The 19,460-nt window shown below is 39.9% G+C and overlaps 1 protein-coding gene across 1 annotated transcript; it reads right to left on the minus strand.

Moving 5' to 3' along the window:
* Positions 1-3,229: 3,229 nt before the first annotated feature.
* On the minus strand, positions 3,230-15,656 carry LOC307117087 (NUAK family SNF1-like kinase 1). Its single transcript, XM_079801794.1, has 7 exons — positions 14,948-15,656; positions 11,302-11,422; positions 11,038-11,189; positions 8,729-8,794; positions 7,599-7,718; positions 4,818-4,950; positions 3,230-4,297 (listed from the first exon to the last, which is right to left on the minus strand). Exons 1-7 carry the CDS (start codon positions 15,203-15,205, stop codon positions 3,675-3,677), a joined length of 1,473 nt encoding a protein of 490 aa, XP_079657920.1. The 5' UTR covers positions 15,206-15,656; the 3' UTR covers positions 3,230-3,674.
* Between the last annotated feature and the right edge of the window lie 3,804 nt (positions 15,657-19,460).

Here is a 19,460-nt window from a genome sequence, read left to right on the forward strand (position 1 = left end):
AAATTGCATTTCTGTCAATAGACCCAAAAAAAAATATTACACACTGCACCTTTAACACATTGCTAGCATGTTCCCAGTATTTTTTTTAAAGTCGACATGAATCGGAAGTTGCAATTGTTCTTTTATCCCCTATTGTGACGTGTATCCGAGTGAAATGGCTTCTGAAATTAGGAAAAAATGCTTGATTTCGTCCTTTGGAAATTGATTGGATCATTGGAGATTGAGTGTTGATAACGTGGCAAAAAAGTATTTTCGAGGGAGCGAGGGAAGGTTAACGTTTTTGATTTAAAGAAAAAAAAAAACAATGAAGTGCACAGATAAATAATTTATAATAAATACTACACTATTACATAAAAAAATAAGAATTGCCCATTTTGATTTCATGGCGACTTTCATGTTGCTAGCATGCTTTATTTTTTACTGTCATGATTTAGCATGTTGTTAACTTGAATTAACGTTGCTAACATGAATTACTATGTTGCTAGCTTGATTTAACATGTTGCTACTTTGTTTTAAAGTTGCTAGCATGAAGGTCTGAGCCGAGTTTGGTGGTTCTAGCTTGAAAGGCCTAGGAGGAGATACTTTTAGTATCAGAAAAAGAATAAGCTTAAATAGTGGATCGATATGTTGATCGATATATCACTGCCATCGGTGCCGTTGACCTACAGGGCAGTGGTGGAAATTGGGCTACTGTTGGTCGAAGAAGGAGAGGAGGAAGGTGTGTTAGAGTAGACAGAGAGAGAAGAGGAAAGGCAGGAGTTTAGGACTGAAAATAGGGACTTTGAATGTTGGTACGATGATGGGTAAAGGGAGAGAGCTGGTAGATATGATGCAGAGGAGGAAAGTCGACATTCTGTGTGTCCAGGAAAGGGAGCAAGGCTAGAAGCATTGGAGCAGGGTTTAAACTGTTTTACAATGGTGTGGACAGGAAGAAAATGATGCAGACTGTTCCCAGAGGTGAGAGAGTGGTGATAGGGGCAGATTTTAATGGACATGTTGGTGAAGGGAATAGTGGGGATGAGGAAGTGATGGACGTGGCATTGATTATCCTGCTGGAAGTAGTCATCAGAGGATGGGTACATGGTGGTCATAAAGGGATGGACATGGTCAGAAACAATGCTCAGGTAGGCCGTGGCATTTAAACGATGCCCAATTGGCACTAAGGGGCCTAAAGTGTGCCAAGAAAACATCCCCCACACCATTACACCACCACCAGCAGCCTGCACAGTGGTAACAAGGCATGATGGATCCATGTTCTCATTCTGTTTACGCCAAATTCTGACTCTACCATCTGAATGTCTCAACAGAAATCGAGACTCATCAGACCAACATTTTTTCAGTCTTCAACTGTCCAATTTTGGTGAGCTTGTGCAAATTGTAGCCTCTTTTTCCTATTTGTAGTGGAGATGAGTGGTACCCGGTGGGGTCTTCTGCTGTTGTAGCCCATCCGCCTCAAGGTTGTGCGTGTTGTGGCTTCACAAATGCTTTGCTGCAAACCTCGGTTGTAACGAGTGGTTATTTCAGTAAAAGTTGCTCTTCTATCAGCTTGAATCAGTCGGCTCATTCTCCTCTGACCTCGAGCATCAACAAGGCATTTTCGCCCACAGGACTGCCGCATACTGGATGTTTTTCCCTTTTCACACCATTCTTTGTAAACCCTAGAAATGGTTGTGCGTGAAAATCCCAGTAACTGAGCAGATTGTGAAATACTCAGACCGGCCCGTCTGGCACCAACAACCATGCCACGCTCAAAATTGCTCAAATCACCTTTCTTTCCCATTCTGACATTCAGTTTGGAGTTCAGGAGATTGTCTTGACCAGGACCACACCCCTAAATGCATTGAAGCAACTGCCATGTGATTGGTTGATTAGATAATTGCAATAATGAGAAATTGAACAGGTGGTCCTAATAATCCTTTAGGTGAGTGTATAAGAGTGGTGGCAGGAGCACACAGGTGGACTATATCTTATGTAGACGCTGTAATCTGATGGAGATTAGCGATTGTAGAGTAGTGGTAGGTGAGAGTGTAGCTAGACAGCATAGGATGGTGGTGTGTAAGATGACTTTGGTGTTGAGGAAGATGAAAAGAGCAAAGGCAGAGCAGAAGACAAAGTGGTGGAAGCTGGAAAAAGATTTTCTGGGAGGAGTTGAGACAAGCTTTAGGTGGTCAGGAGGTGCTTCCAGATGACTGGGCTACTACAGCCAAAGTGATCAGGGAGACAGGTAGGAAGGTGCTAGGTGTGTCATCTGGAAGGAGGAAAGAAGACAATGAGACCTGGTGGTGGAATGAGGAAGACCAGGAGAGTATCCAGAGGAAGAGATTTGCTAGGAAGAAGTGGGGCAGTGAGAGGATGGAGGAAAGTAGACAGGAATATAGGGGGATGCAGCGTGAGGTTAAGATGGAGGTGGCAAAGTCCAAACAGAAAGCTTATGAGGACATGTATGCAAGGTTAGATAGTTAGGAAGAAGAAGAAGATTGATATGTTGGCTTGACAAATAATTAAATTCCAGTAAGTTTTAGTTATAAGCATTGGATTCCAGTTCTTTCCCCCAATCACAAATCACAAAAAATGAAATTTCCTGGAAAATTAAATCCCTTCATCCATTCAATATGATATGGGGAATAAAGAATAAAAATGATCCACTTAATAGGCCACACAAGACCAAACACTGCTGCTTAACTGAGGTTTTAATACTAATGCCACTGTGTCGTGCTAATCAGTCTGGCGTCAAGTCTAACACGCGTATTTTCTCTTCACGTGAGAAAGCCAACGAGAGCCAGAGAGCAAAAGTTTATCATGAACATGCCCTCCACCTCTTGCCAGGTTTGTATGCCAGCACAAACTGAGAATGGCACGACTGTCGCTCTGGACAAAGCCTCTGTTCTTCTGGGCTGGGATTAGCGGATTCATAGCTGCTTTAACTTCCTTTCAGACAAATAAACTAATTGACCTGGGTTATTATCAATTTTACAATGCACATTATCTTAGCAGCTCTAATGCCTCAGGTATTTCCAATAGATTATGGTTATGAGAGTTATTCAGCTGCATATTTGACTGTTGTCAGTCGCAGGTCAAATGATGCAGGTCTGTGATACTCAAAATGCAAAGCAAGATTTGGGTGTTTTTGCACATATTCTACAATTCAAACGTACGATTTTATTGATGTTTTGAAATAAATCTCCTATGCTCACCAAAGCTATTCGATAAAAAATACAGAAAAAAAACTGTCATGAAATATTTTCTGTTTTAATGTGTTTTAAAATGTAATTTATTCTTGTGATAAAGGCTGTTTTTAGTCTTCAGTGTCACGTGATCGTTCAGAAATCAAAATCAATGTTGAAACCAGATGTGCTGCATTATATTTTTCTGGAAACTGATACATTTTTTCCCGATTCATTGAATAGAAAGTTCAAAGAACAGCATTTATTTGAAATATAAACCTTTTGTAACATTATAAATGTTTTACTGTCACTTTTGATCAATTTAATGCATCCTTGCTCACCGGTATTATTGATAAAAAACGTACCACAACTTAACAATTATTAATTACATTGAACAATAGTATATTTAACCTAAATAATAACTGTTCACTGTTAGTTCATGATGCTTAATTGAACCTTACTGTAAACCGTTACATCTATTCTTTATTACTGAATTCAGTGCATTTTTAGTCAGTGTGCATGATCAAAATAGCTATTCTGTGGAAACCCTAGGCCTGTAGACTCGTGTGTTTTCCAAAGGGAGATCTTGATCTCAAACTCCATCTCCTGCTGTCCACCTCCATCACACTCTTGGCTAGTTTTGCTGAAACTGTGTGACCATGTTGGAGCCGTTGTGATTGGAGAAACACCGGAGAACTTTCCGTTACACTTAAGAATGCCCTTCCTGATTCTCCCGGTATCCGTCTCAATTCTTTCCACATCTTCGCTAGTGTCTGCCTTAATGTTCCCAGCTGTCCCAGACCCGTCTGCGTGCTCAGAAAGAGATGTGTTTTCAACCTGATTGTAGAGCTTCTTCAGGATGCCCTTCTTTGGCAGTTTCGTGGGCTGGTTGTGGGAAGAAGGTTCAAGAGGTGACAGCAGAAAAGAGCTGCTGTTTGGGCTGAATGTTCTTTCCTTATGTTTCTCTCTCGGTAGGGTAGAAGCACATGGTTTACTCTCTGTAACTCCTGAGAATGAAGTATCTGGGAAGTTGGGACAGTTTAGGTTTAGCCACGAATGGTTAGCGATGTCTTCCACAGTAGCTCTGTCCTCTGCTTTTATTGTGAGCATCCATCCAATCAATGAACAGGCCCCTATAAGAAGAATGGAAAGAGTCAGGGTAAATTCTCAATCATGATGGTGGGCAGGGAAGTGTTTGATGAATCCAAAGTCCCTTTAAGACAAGTCATTTCACTCGGCGGCCATCTTTGAAACGCCTCTCGGGCAGGCAAGTGCAGCTCCTATCTCTTTGAATGGGGAAACATCAAATTCTCCAAAACTGTTCGCCAAGCTTACCATTAAATTTCATATTTGAAATCACCAATGAAATCTAACAACAATTGTCTCATAAATTGTGTTTCTAAACGCTTGAATCGTGACAAAACCTGCATTTCTCAGCCTAGACGAAGCTAATGCGCATGCGCAGTCCTAAACACACGTCTCAGAGCACTGACTGTTTCTATAGCAACCGGAGCAATACTTTACTAATCAGCGATTGGCTCTTTCATTTAGAAGGCGGGGCTTATTTGCCATATTGGGCGTTGCATTTTCTCCCATTCATAAGTAATCAGAGTGCACCGTCTTCCTTTATATAAAGTCTTTGATGAGTCTTACCTGATGGGATATCAGGGGTCTTATATCGTCCCTGGAGGATCTGCTCTTTAAGGATGCTGTAACTTGTGCCATCAAAAGGCATGGAGCCATAAACCAGAGCATATAACAGCACACCAAGAGACCAACAGTCCACCTGGGACATAAAAAAGAGCATATGTCATACAGAATTGGTTATGAAGTTTTTTATCAAGTATTAAATATCCTTGTAAAAAAGAAGTGCGCTTAATAATACTGAATGTGATGTAGTTGATTATATATTAAATCTGTAATCACAAATATCGAGGTGAATTCAGGTTGATTGGGACACTTTTTCCCAGTCATCTCAATATCAAAAAGTGTCCCAATCATCCTGAATTCATCTCTATATAAATACATGACATATAATATGTTTCAATAGAAATGACATTAACGTTTATTTTAGTTTACCATAAATGTTTGCCAGTACATTTGAGTTGTTTTTACCATATTTATGTATACCATATTTCAAAGACAATAGAAGTAATTATGAAATTACAAATAAAGATGTACTTAAAGGGATTTCACCCAAAAATGTGTTATTGTTTAGTATTTTTTCCTCATACTATAGAAGTCAATGGGGTCCATCAACCCCATTGGTTTGGTTACCGACATTCTTCAAAATATCATCTTTTGTCCTCAGCAGAAGAAAGAAACTCATACAGGTTTGGAACAACTTGAGGGCGAGTAAATGATGACGGAATTTGCATTTTTGGTTGAACAATCCCTTTAAGTCCTACTTAAGTGAGTAAAAAAAGGACTCTTATTTAAACTATAATACATTTTCATTTAACTGTTTACACCTGGTATTAAGATCGGATCACAAGTAGACAAGGGAGACACATTCCCATTTACACCTGGTTTTAATTCATCTCTTGTCCACTTTTAACCACTTCTGTCCTGATTTCTTCTAGGGGAGGGTCTATGGGCAGGTAAATGATCTAATGGACAAAATAAGCTCGCGCAGTTTACATATGAATACACCCGGAGAAGATGGACAAACAAATGGCATCAGCTTTTGTTTCTGCTCTGGTAGCTACAAGACCGAACGCTGTGAGTGTGTGTGTTAGAAATCAGGAATGGTGAGAGAACATTGTGCTTGGTACGTTTTTTTCGTCTTCAAACCAAACTTGGGTCTTCAGCTGACAAAGTTTAAATCCCGTCTGGCTAGCTCGCTTCCCATAAGGTTTATGCATTAGGTCATTTTGTGGCTGTTCAAACGCATTCGAAATTCGAAAGTGGTCGAAACTTGACACGCTCAAAACGTATTTAGTGCCATACACTTGTGATCCGATCGACTAAAATGCATCTTAAAGGTCCCGTTCTTCGTGTTTTTTTGAAGCTTTGATTGTGTTTACAGTGTGCAATATAACATGTGTTCATGTTTCGCGTGTAAAAAAACACAGTATTTTTCACACAATTTACTTATCTGTGTACCGCTGTTTCCACTGTCCTAAAAACGGCTGGTGATTTCCTTGTGCTATGAAGTCCCTCCTTCAGAAACACGTAACGAGTTCTGATTGTGCAAGCGGTTCCTGTGCTGTGATTCGACCACAGCTTAGCGCACGTGAAAGCGGTTCCTGTGTTGTAATTTGACAGCAGTTTAGCGCACGTTGGAAAGGTCACGCCTCTTAACAGAGCGATGTATGCGTTCAATAATCTCTACAGCGTCCCTGGGAAAGCCAAACAAAGGTGATTTGACTCCTGGATGAAAATAACAGCGTCTCGATGACATGGCCATAAACACACTCAACGCAACAGTTCCTTTTCTCCACGCGACCGTCCGCTTCTCCACGTGGGACAGCAACAAGACCGCGCCCCCTTTTTCGCGTTTCTTTGTGGGCGGAGGTTAGTCTGTTCTACTGCTCTACTGACGTAATTAAAGAAGGAAGTACCAGGATGTAGTCCAAGCCAGCCGTTCGCTGTAGGCTTTGAAAGGGAACTTCTGTTAAATAAAATATCTCGCTTGGCATTGAACTTTGAGCTTTATAATTTTACAGGTATTATTTATGCTCTAACAGCAACATTACACACTAACTAAAGTTTGAACAATGGAATCGTGAAGAAGGGGACCTTTAATACCAGGTGTAAACAGGGCCTAATGCTGCCTTCATGTGCTATCAGAATTATCATAAATACAAGCTTCCTAGTTAAAAATTGCACATGAATGCCCTCTGATGTCGTGTTTACCACTGGGAAGTTAGGAAATAATTTTGATACCCAAATTCCCGAGATGGGCGTGCCATAAACTTTAAACATGGTGGCGGGGAGAAGTTTATTCGCTTTTTACCCAAAACAGCTAGGTCGTCTTGTCTTGACATTAATGTAGTGCATATTTACATGTACGAGTAATCATTTGAAGAGTATTGTATGTTTGATACACACCGAAAATAGCCTGCATTTGACTGAAATTACAAAATCGGCAGAAAGCAGACTATGTGGAATGTTTATATTGTTGTCAATGGGACACTATACGATGTTGGTTTTAATAATAAACCTGGTGTCCTCCATGATTCCTGTTCATTCCGACAACAAAGCACTTGAATGCAACAAGCTCGTAATCACGATTAAAGTGGGAATTAGGACATTTCCGCATGTGAATAGCATTCTTAGTGTCTGAAAACATTACATTCAGTTTGCACTTAAGTATATTCTATTAGAGTATATTATTCCCGTATATTATTCCCGTAATAAGTACTCTTTTCAAAAGTGTACTTCTTTTCACAAGGGTGAGCAATCAGAAAAACTGGGGAGACTGATTGACACCTCAGGGCCGGGGTATGGAAGTCCGTTGACAATCTCTGGCGATGCATACAGGGGGCTCCCGCAGAAAGTGTCCAGACAGCGGCCTCTAATGTAGCGGTTGGACAAGCCAAAGTCAGCAAGCTGCAAACAAACAGAGCAGTTATAGATAAATCAGTTCTGTATTAAAATGGGTGACCTACATCTATTTATTTCATAGAATCGATTTCTGATTCACATTGGGTGGATAAATATAGCAGAAGACCATATGAAAGGAGGTTAATTTTGAAGTAGAATTACAATTATAAATGCAACTGCAGATATGAATCAAATAACACTGGCCCTCAAACACCTCAAAATGTTTGATATTAAGGTTTATGCTGAATTGCTTGCACTTAGACAAATATAAATTGTGCTTACATATGAAATGAAGCATCTGCTACTCTCAAAAACTGTTCATGGCAGACTCTGTATAACGAATAAAAGTCCTCTTTCGTCATATTTTCTACATCCTGTTTATCTATGGAGACAAAGGATGCCTTCAAACCTGTCTGTTACCAACTCTGAATCATGGTGAGGTATAAGCTGCTATTTTGCAAGAGTCATCTGATACAATGATTGCTCAATACGGTTTGTAATGACCAAGGAATGAAGCTGTTCGATTGTGCAAAATAATGCAAACATTGTTCCCTTATAATGTTCCCATATTCCAGGATGATGATGCTCCTACACACAGTGCTAAAGTCATTGAAGAGATTTCGTAGTCAAATGCATTCCATGGCCACCAGATCTACACATCCTTAAACCTTCATGGGGATGTTTGGGATTAGAAGTCCATTAATACTTCATTAAAAAATTTAAAGAAAAAATAGGTGAAATAATCAGTGTCAAGTGCAAGAGTTCAAGGCATGTTTGACAGAGTCCAGCAAGAAAGTGAAGCTGATTAAGGTTGATCCTACCTGATCCTATATTAGGGTCTTTATTTCACATAGTGTTTCTGTTATTTTGTCCACCGAACTAAAATTCGATTTGCAGTAAGTTTGAATTGCTTGTGTCACAGGATCCATCAGTTTCTGTAATGTGGTGGTCCCATGAATGAAAATGCATGAAACATATCAGTTCTTTATTAATCAGTTTGTGTTTGAATTGTTCACCTTCACATTTAAGTCCTTGTCCAGAAGTATATTCTCGAGTTTGAGGTCACGATGAACCACACCATTCTGAGGGATAACAAGAAATTTATTACATTTTTTTAAACAAATGTAAAAATGAAATGAAAAAATATCATATTTTCAAGGCTGATTTTAATGTGCTGACTGCACTGAGATATAAATGCTAAATATAACTACAAAATAGACTATATAAAAATACACTATAGATATAAATATAGAAAACTGAATTTGTATAAAAAATATTTAAACTGCTGAGGCAAAGACTGTTTGCTGTATTTGGAGTGTTATTCAGTTTTGTAATATTACTAAGATTGCCAAACATTTCTCATTGCCAGCACTTTTATCACTGTTATGCAATGATAAACAGGGAGTTTTTTTGTTTGGGGTGTATTTAGGAGAAATAAAAGTTACTAACAAATTTATCAACTTAACTGAACTTCCATATATAATTGAAATGTTGCTTGCTAAAAGATGTTACATTCAGGTACATTTAGCTAGTAAAATATTGACTGTGCACATTTGATAAATATAGGGCCAGAATTACTAAACAGGGCAAATTAGCGTGAGAGCGTAATTCCAAAAAAGCGCAGTTGGTAGTGTAAAATTCAGCACGTGATACTGATAACGTGATCTACTGCCAACGATCTTTTAAGATCGAACATTGGTCTGGGGAGTCTGCTCTGTATTTTCTACTGCACAAGAGGCGTGATCAACGGGCATAGTTCAAATGACTCTGTACGCAATTGGATAGTCCTTCAACCAATCAGACCAATGATCCATCGCTTCTCTATCCATCATTGTGTTAAACCTGCGCCAGGCGGATAAGCCGGTTTGTGATTGGTCCCTGCAAATTTGTAACAGAAGCAGGATAGAAATATGTACAGGTTTCCAGGCTAAAATCAAATTGCCGGCAGATCTGGCTGGGTTTACCCAGTCTACTGACGACGCGCAAATTAAAGAACACAGACGCAGCCGAATCATTTCCATAATGACCAACGCGATCAACCAGTTAGCGTCTGGTTTAAGACATGTTTTTTTGGGCGGTAAATAATGCCGCAAACACCAGTAAATTGGCGAGCGCAAACCTCAGTAAATCACCTCGCATGATTCATTTGAATTCGCTCCTCCCATAAATTTTGCATCTGATACGGAAACTCCTACAAATGCATATGCAACAAGGTCAGCCGCAAAATCTTTAGTAAATCCTGACAGTAGTTTTTTAACGCCAAAAGAGGGCTTGTGCTGGTGCAAGCTGTTAGTAAAACTGGCCCTTAGTAGCATTTGTAGGTGAAATAAATAGTTCAGTCATGAAAATCTTCTGAGCAGTTTGGTTCTCATAAAGCCAGCTCATGGCCAATCAATCTGTTCTGTCTACGTAACCTGTTTATTCCCATTCCGAACTAGCCTGGATGCCAGCCGAACTTAGCCCTGCCCACAACATTTGAGGTCGGGAAGTTCGGTCTGGACTTGATCCGTTGTGGAGCAACTATGTTCGAACAGGAGCTGTTTGGACCAATCAAATTGTTAGGGCGGACTTTATACGATGATGGACAGATGATCAACAGTAACGTAAGCATTCACGTCATCAAAGGCGCTTGGGTTGAATTCGTTCTAATCCTAAACCGAGAACTTGTTCGTATATGCATTCACCTTCACTATTTCTCTCAGAAATGATGATCGTGTTGGTAAGTACTCCGTGTATCCTTAAATGATTTTTTACAACACCGGCAAAGATCGTTTATACTCGTCTTCTTCTTCTACTTCTTCCAGCGTGCGTGCTGTTGAGTTCTGTTGACAACTATGCGTCGCTCAACACGTCACTTACTCCGTCGCTCTGACTGGTTGTAGGTCTATCCAATTGAGTGCAGAGGCATTTTCTTTCCTGGTTCGGTTGAAAAACGCCCCATAATCGCAGCCCAATGGAGCAGTAGCAGACTCATATTCTGACTAGTGTATGAGTATGACGACGTCAGGCTAATTCCGAACTGGTTCAACTCTTCAGCTCAATTTTCCTAGGCCTCCTCCATCCCCAGCACCACCTGTCTAGATCTGCTAGGGGGTTCTCCCTATACTTTCCTCACAACAGCTCATATCCTAGTGCATGTTTGGGCAGTAGCCTTCACTCATGCCATCAGGAGCGTAGCAAATCTAGTCCGCCAAGACAAAGTCTATATACATTCCATCCTTATCAATAAATGCTGCTTAACTCTATTCTGAGAATCGTGATTCAAGCTAAACTGCTCATTTGTAGAATGAATGCCATGATATTTGAAGAACAGAAATGTGTTTACTTTATGGCAGTATTGCACAGCAGAGGTGATCTGTCTGAAGAAGTGTCTGGCCTCGTCCTCTGACAGTCTCTGCTTCTCCTGGATGTACTCGTAAAGCTCTCCTCCACTCGCATACTCCATCACCATCACAATCCTCTCTCTGCTCTCGAACACTGAAAACATATCCACACATTTCATTAATCATTCGGTGGGTTTATGGAAAGCGAGAGTATCTTAATCTCTCCGATACAGCATTAGGAGACAAACAAATGAGTTGCGTTTTACCCTCGTATAGACGGATGATATTTGGGTGCGTAAGAGAGGCGGTGATTTCAATTTCTCTCTGGATGTGAGCCCTATCCAGATCATCCCTTAATCTCTCCTTTCTAATGGATTTAATAGCCACCTGAAGCACACAAACAGACACATTATAATCAAACACATCATGGAGCCAAACACGGATGTCTGTAAGTATGCCGGTCAATGATGTGATGTCATTCAAAAATACATGGAAAATGCAATTAATACCGACTTGAATACATCTCTTCTGTGATGCTGTTTTCAACTCTCAATCTCTCTATCTTTTATTGATATATTTTTTTAAAGTCAGCATGAAATCAAAACTGACAGTTCTTATTTTTTATGGAACACAGTGATTTTTCCGTGCACATCATTTTTTTAATTCACGTGTCCTCATAATCTTTAATCAAGTAACTTCCCCTCATTCTTGCAGCAACACCTCTTCTCTGATGATGTGTTTACTGGCATGAGGGCGGAGCAACCTGTCACATGAAATCCACCAATAGGGAACCATCCAATCAATTCCCCATGAATCGCCCTACCTTTTTTATAACAGTAAACAGAGAATTCCAGTCTCCAATTGATATGGATATATTTCAGGCTACAGATCAAATATTATGTCCATGTTTTGCTGACCTATGTATAACTCTGCAGGCTGCGAGTTAAATTTTGTACCATTAAGGTTTGGTTTAGTTTCTGGTTCATGGTGAGATCTGTAAGTGTTTCATAGCATGCGATTTTGGACAGGCTAACACAAAGATCCATTGTAACCCGTTAAAGTTTTACAATTCCAAAAATGTAGGGGCCAAGCACCAAAGGTTGAAATCGTTGGCGTTCCTATTATTATTATTATTCTTCCGCTCTTGAGTCTATGGCAGCCCATAGAACCGCTTGCGGGAAAGTTAGAAAATTTGGCACACAGATAGAGGACAGTCTGATCTGTCGCCATGGGACATTTGGAGTAACTAACTTAATCCCTCTAGTGCCACCAACTGTCCAAAAGTGCACTCACATTTATGTTAATAACTTTTGAACCGTAAGGGCCTTTGTCCTCTGATTCCTTGGCTCAAGGCGATACGATGCATTTTCAATTTTCTGAAAAACTTACTTTTTCGAACTCCTCCTAGGCCGTTGCTCTGATTTTCACGAAAAACCACATCATCTTCAGACCATGCAGACAAAAATGTTATGGAAATCAAGTTGGTTGGTCATAGCGTTCTAGAATAACACGCAAATGAATTCGACGAAGTGCCCACCAAAGTGAAAGTGTGGCTATATCGCTGCAGGCACTTTAGCGTATTCTGACCAAACTGTTGTATGTTATACCAACCTAGTGCCACCTAGTGGTCAGGAGATATGAAAAATTTACATATTTGCTAATAACTTCTGAACACTTTGGCCAAAAATCACAAACCCCTTTAGATTCGGTGAATCATGCCGAGTCATATGATACCCAGTTTTACCATATCGGACATTTTGGGCGTCAGCCATTTTGAATTTAAAAAAAAAGCTATATTTTTTACGAATACCTGGGCGTATTGTTACTAAACTCAGTAAGTGTCTTCGACACCATGCCTTGAAGGTACTCAAAAAGCTTCAGGGCAGCGCAACCTTGTGGTAAAAAAGTTATAACAACATTTACAACAATGCTACCCGTTTTTGGAACTCGTCCGAGACTGTTTGTCCGATTTTCACCAAATTCGAGTCATATCATCTTCAGACCGTGCTGACAAAAATACATGGATTTCGTGTCGATAGACAAAACCGTTTTTGTATAGCACAGCAACAAATTTGAGGCATGATGCCTAAATGACTCTTGAGGCTATATTTCTGCAATGCTTTTGCATAATGAAACCAAACTTTGCATGTGTCATTGTCACCTTACTCTGACCTCATCACATCAACTGTGCCACCTATTTGTGGTAAACCATTAAATCGTATTATTAGTGACTGTATGATTTTATAAATATCCTTAATTGCTCGTTGTTGCAGTTGGTCTGACACTCCCAGCCATGTCGGCATGTCTTATCGTCTTCTTTGTGCTCGATAATTTCTGCTTGCAGCTATATTTAATAACTGAAATCATACTGTGGCTTAAAAGTAAAGTGTAATTTCTTTCCTAATAGCATCAGCAAATGGAATTCACTCATGTAAACATACATTAAAATGTAAAGCTAATGTAATATGGAAATTTAATCAATGACAAAAACTCTAACGGAGGTTGCCGAAACCTGCTGTCTGTATGGCTGTCTGCCAAGCACCTCTGACCCCAATCTGAAGATGTGGAGAGACGCCTCGCTCCCCTGTCACACATGCACACAGCACCCGGCTCCCTCTGAATGGTGTTAGTGTTTGTCTGCAGGAATCCCAGCTATGCTAAGGCTCCCAGATTCCGGAATACTTCACCTCTGAGTCCAGATGAGAGACAGTGAGGGAGAGGCTCAGCTGCTGCTCTAATCTGATTGGACAGTGAGTTTTTCCATTAACGCTTTCATACGTCTTCAGGCTGTGAAAGAGTGCAGACAGCAGGCTGGGGAAACATCTCTTTTGTTTTTGTTAAATGACAGACTGAGTGATAAGTATTTAATTAAGTGTGCTAACATGAGGTCTACATACAGTAGACACACACAAAGCACCTATTGGGCGACCCCAAAAATAAGAGCCCAGGAGTAATTAACTGAGGTGAATTGCTAAGTAAAGATGTGTTGAATGACTGACACGCTGTCAGAACTGACGTCAGAGAACATGCTGGATATTCCTCTCAAAACAGACAAATTATGAAGTCTTTATACATTTTTGATAATAAATCAATAAAAATAGCCGTTATTTGCAACAATACAGGGGGGGGGAACCATTAACCCAATAATTTTCTGGGAATACTCAAGCATTTCAAGTTAAACCATGTATTTATTTATATATTTAAAGAGCTCTGTATTTACAGTTGAATTTAAAATGTAATACTTGAGTAACTCTTGTTTATTTTCACTGAATAATATGTTTTTAGTCAAATCATTATACTATTATAGAAAAGCATAATTTACACTTTATATATAATCCCAGCAATAGGCTCAAGTATGCCTTCATCAACACTAAACCAGAAATATTATATTATCAAATTTGAAGTATACGAAATATGCATATCCTATGAGTGAACCAAGCCCAATTTCTTTCTTAAAAACTGAATTTGCTAAAGCAACTATTTTACCCTATATCATAATAATGAAAGTCATATTTTTTTAGTTTTCAAGGTTTAACAAAGCACACTCAAAATGCCTAAACCTCCTTAAGTACTAGTAAGCATATGGACATTTCTATAGCTCCTTAAGATTTGATTAATGTCCCCGATATTTCCATTTTTTATGCATTGCAAATTTCAAATAATCTAACAATTTCGTAAATGTACCACTTTTTGTAATTGCATTGCTGATGAAGTATAGATTGAAGAGGACAAGATAGATAGATAGATAGATAGATAGATAGATAGATAGATAGATAGATAGATAGATAGATAGATAGATAGATAGATAGATAGATAGATAGATAGATAGATAGATAGATAGATAGATAGATAGCCTAATGCTTCATATCAGCATTTTGTGACTACATTCAAAACTAAAAGGATGTCGCTTACCGTCTTTCCACACTGTCTCGCCACCGCGCGCTTGACTTTGCCGTACGCGCCCCTGCCCAGCGTCTCCAGCACTTCATAACGCCGCTTGAGACTGTGTTTATGATGGTGTTTCTTCACTGCGGAGAGAGTCTGGAGCACTGCTCGCTCCTCTACTGTGTGTTTATGATGGTGTTTCTTCGCTCCGGGTGAAGTCTGGAGCTCTGCTCGCTCCTCCAGATTGCGCGTGGAGGCCGCGTCAGTGAACCGCTGTCGCTCCATGGCAACCGCGCGCGGAGCTGCAGCTCACCTCAAGTGATGCTGCGTGTTTTGAACGGCAACTTAAAAATAGTTCTTCTGACATTTACGGGGATAAAATAATAGGAAAGAGAATAGCATGTTGTTCTTTTGACTGAAAGTCTCAAACATCTTCTGCGGTGGGATGGTGAGTCTCTTTTCCCTCCTGAAGCCGGAGTGGGAGGGGTGGAGTCAATCTGTCAATCATCAGCGGTGACGCGCATCAGTGCCAGCCAGACTCTGACTCTGACGGATGGGACGGCTGACCCCAATCTCACCTTACAGAAAATACAACTACAATACCTTACAGACAATATCACTGTCAGTGTGACTGCAGTTCTGTGGCTTTAACATCCATGGTTTGCTGTTCAACATTTTTATTCTCACTTGAGAATTCTGCTATTGTGGACAACAATAATAACAATTGGACACTTAAGCAATGTTTTTTGTTTTTGTTTTGTGGAAGACAAAATCCCATCAAAACATTGCACAGAAAAGTAAAATTGTCTCAGAAAAGTGTGAGAAAAGGTATTTGCATAAACCAGTTGCTGTAAATTTGATAGGCTATTTAGGCTTAATACTTTCACAGTGCATTTCTGTTATGAACAGTTTGGAGTTGAAGCTATTAGGAAAAAATATGAAAATATCAATGATCATTTAGTGACTGACATGAACATCATAATTTACAAATACTGAACCCAATATTTACGTATTATTGCTGAGCTTGTATTAGTATTGTTGTAATTAGAAATGGAGCAATGAGATACATTAAGACTATAAAAAGTTACATGAGTAACAGAAACGTGATAATCTGCTCATTCATTCATAAGCAGGTTCAGACCAAGGGATTGTTTTCTTAAATGTGATTTTGTCATATGTATAATGTGATTTTAAACAATTCTTCGTCAAAAATAAAGGGTTGATGTTTTTACATTTTATTTATTTTAGCTATTTCATGAATTGTGTTTTACTGATTTAGCTGAAAAGCCTGTAAATATCCTATAATGCATTTTAACAGATATTGTAGCCATCTTGTACCACATATCTGTTATAATATATTATTAGTGCTAGTGCCTAAACAACAGGTATCTGAAAAATGACCCAATATAATGTGAAATAATGTCTTGCCGTAGAAGCATGTTGTCACAAAAGTTTGACGTTTGTTAAATTAACTCTTTCAGATTTCATCAAATGGATGCAAAAAGTCAAATAATCTTTTGCAACTCTATCATGTACCTATTTATTTCAGCTATTGCTCAAAACAATATCCAGGGCAAATAAATATGTTCAAATACAACTTTCAATTAAATAAATTACTTTTTACAAATAACATAACATTTGAAATTGCACAAAAATTTGAATTGCATAAAGGAAGAGGCAGGAACAGCATCTCTTTCCGTTCTCATACATATGTAACCCTAAAGCCCTATTCGGACGGTAATTGTTTCTCGTTGGGTCGTAAGGTATTTTCATCATTGACAGGGGCTAGTCAGTGATTTTTATAGCCGTCCGAATCCAGAATGTCAGTGTTTTTCTCCCACCACCCGCATAAATATCCCTGGCCGAATTACCTACTGTTTTAGACAGGCGGTCGGTCGAAAGTTTACTTGATAAAGTTTTAAATATGAATATTTTTCTTACACAAACGCGTCAATTCGCTTCAGAAGGCCTTTATTAACACCCCAGAGCCGCGTGGAGCAGTTATATGATGGGCAGATACACTTTTTATGGACTTCAAAAACAGAGCAACTATGAATCCAATTCTAATGCTTGGATTAGCTTGGACTTTTGTAATATAACTCCGATTTTATTCGTCTGAAAGAAGAATGTCTTATAAACCTAGGATGACTTGAGGGTGAGTAAATTATGGGCTAATTTTCATTTTTGGGTGAACTATCCCTTTAAGCACTGAAGGACTCGATGGGCCTCGACCCAGAGAAACCTAAATGAGTCAGCAACCAATTCGGCGCATCCTGTGACACCACAGCCTTACTCCCTATAAGATCAGTGTTATAGGCTCTGGGAAATAACCCTGAAGCCATATGCTCAGCCATTTATGAAATGGGGACTCTTGCATTAGACCAGTCTGAGCCATACAGGACAGCCCTGAACCCCTAAGAGCAGATCTATAGGGGAGATAGTGGCTGCGTCCGAAAACCTAGGCAGTGACTCGTTGCCTCGCTGCCTCATCAGACAATGGCTTATAAGGCAGCGTTTGTGCATAAAGGCACCTCACGAAACTAATTTCGGACAGACTTCTTAGTCAGTGTAACCGTTTAATGATCTACAGCAAAATAGAACGAGCTTTGGAGAACTAAACACATATTTAATTACTACATTAGTAATTACTCTCTAGAAATGACATCTGAAGTAGAAAATGTTGGTAAAAAAACTTACATTTACACACAAACTGACCAGCAAATGCAACTTTCGGATGCCATCTTTTTTTCCAGCTCAACTGTCACAGAATAGAACGCACAGGATTGTGGGATATCAAAGGCAGCGAAGGATACAAATACGCTGCCTTCAAAAATCGATCAGATGAAGGGATCTCAGGAGACAGGATGTGAAGCTAACATTAGATTCGGACGTGCCTAGTGTAACATGTATGGTCTTTTGGGTTATCTGTGACCCTCTTTTCCTATGTTCTGATAAGTTAATTTGGTTCCACCTGTGTTAATTTCATTAGCTCCCTTGTCTTCAGTTCTCCCTCAGTGTTTGTCAGTTCTCGTTTATATTCGTGTGTGTGTATTCCTCCTGTTTGCAGTTGATTTTCTAGCATTCTCCTTTCGTCTTTGTGAGATTATCCTACACGTACATAACAGATAGATGAAAATAATATGGAGACGCTCAGAGCGACACCGGTATTGACAATTTCTGACATTTGCTGTGGGAGCTTCGCAGGTTTGTTGTTGTCAGAGAGTCTACTGCACCACCAGCTGTAAAGGCACCGCGCTCACTCTACTCCCATTGGCAAGGCGAGAGCCTTCAAAGAGGATGCAGCACCAGGGAGAGGTATAGCTTGCAAGCTACTCTTCAACCGGGGCATCCTCAAATATCGCTGCTCACACAGCCCCTGCACACACAAATAGTTTGACTACACGGGAGACACTATTTGAGCAGAATACAGATTCCTCCATGATCTTGACATCTTAATGTGGAATCTCTGGGAGGAATAAAAGAATGAAAGGAATAAAAAATATGCGGGGTAGTGGAGGAGGCAGATTATTATTAATAACACATGCCTTGACTCACCATATAATTCCTCAGAACTAGACATGCCACATTAATATGCTCTCATCCAGGTCGGAAGCGGCAGCAGAGAGGCTTCCTGAACCAGCATGAGAGCAACAGATAGCAGGAGAAGCACTTCTGTCAGACTTCCCCCACACTCCGTCTACAATCCGACGGATCCAGTCCTGCCACCTCGGATCCAAACAGCGAGGTAGATACTCAACTCTCATCCCTCAAGAGTGTCAATCAAGGGTGGAGCTTCCCACAGTGGATGTGTAATGGATGTCAGCTAATAAGATGTGAGTAAACCTCACTCCCCTGGCCTTGAGAGGCACATTAGCGACTGACGTTACCTTGTTGTTACCATGCCCACCTCCCACACCGGAAATCATGGTTTGAATCCCGTTTAGAGCAGTGCGAGTAGAACTGGAGGGGTTACAAAGACATCAAAATTAATGCATTCAACTCATTTGAGAGCCGAACATGCTCTGTGCAAACGCTTGATTCTTATCTCTCCCACATCCACAGGAAGCCAGAGCTTTCCCTGTCCAATCTTTTTTTTTCCCTCGTCTCAAAAATTGTCTGCGTACACACGAAACCACTGAACCCGACTCAAAATGATGTAGTATACATGCCAGACCAGTGTGTGGCGTTGTAATTCTGCCACAGAAATGGAGAAACTAAAAATGGAGAAGAAGACTTGGAGCATGCACAAAATATACGGATTGGCTGTACACACGAAAACGCATGGGCGTCGGTTTCAGATTTATCCACTCTGGGACCCGGTTTAAAAAAAATACCGGTTTCAGGCTCCCAAAACACCAATGAAATGAAATCTGACAACAACTATCTCAAAATTTTTGTTTCTAAATGCTCAAATCATTACAAAAAATCTAGTTACTACCTGTAGTAACGAAATTACTTTACCAATCGGCGATTGGCTCTTTTTTTTCCACCATATTGGCCATTGCATGTTCTCCCATTCATAGTAATATGAGTGCACCGT

This window comes from Gobio gobio, assembly GCF_949357685.1.
Source record: "Gobio gobio genome assembly, chromosome: 21".
NCBI lineage: Eukaryota > Metazoa > Chordata > Actinopteri > Cypriniformes > Gobionidae > Gobio > Gobio gobio.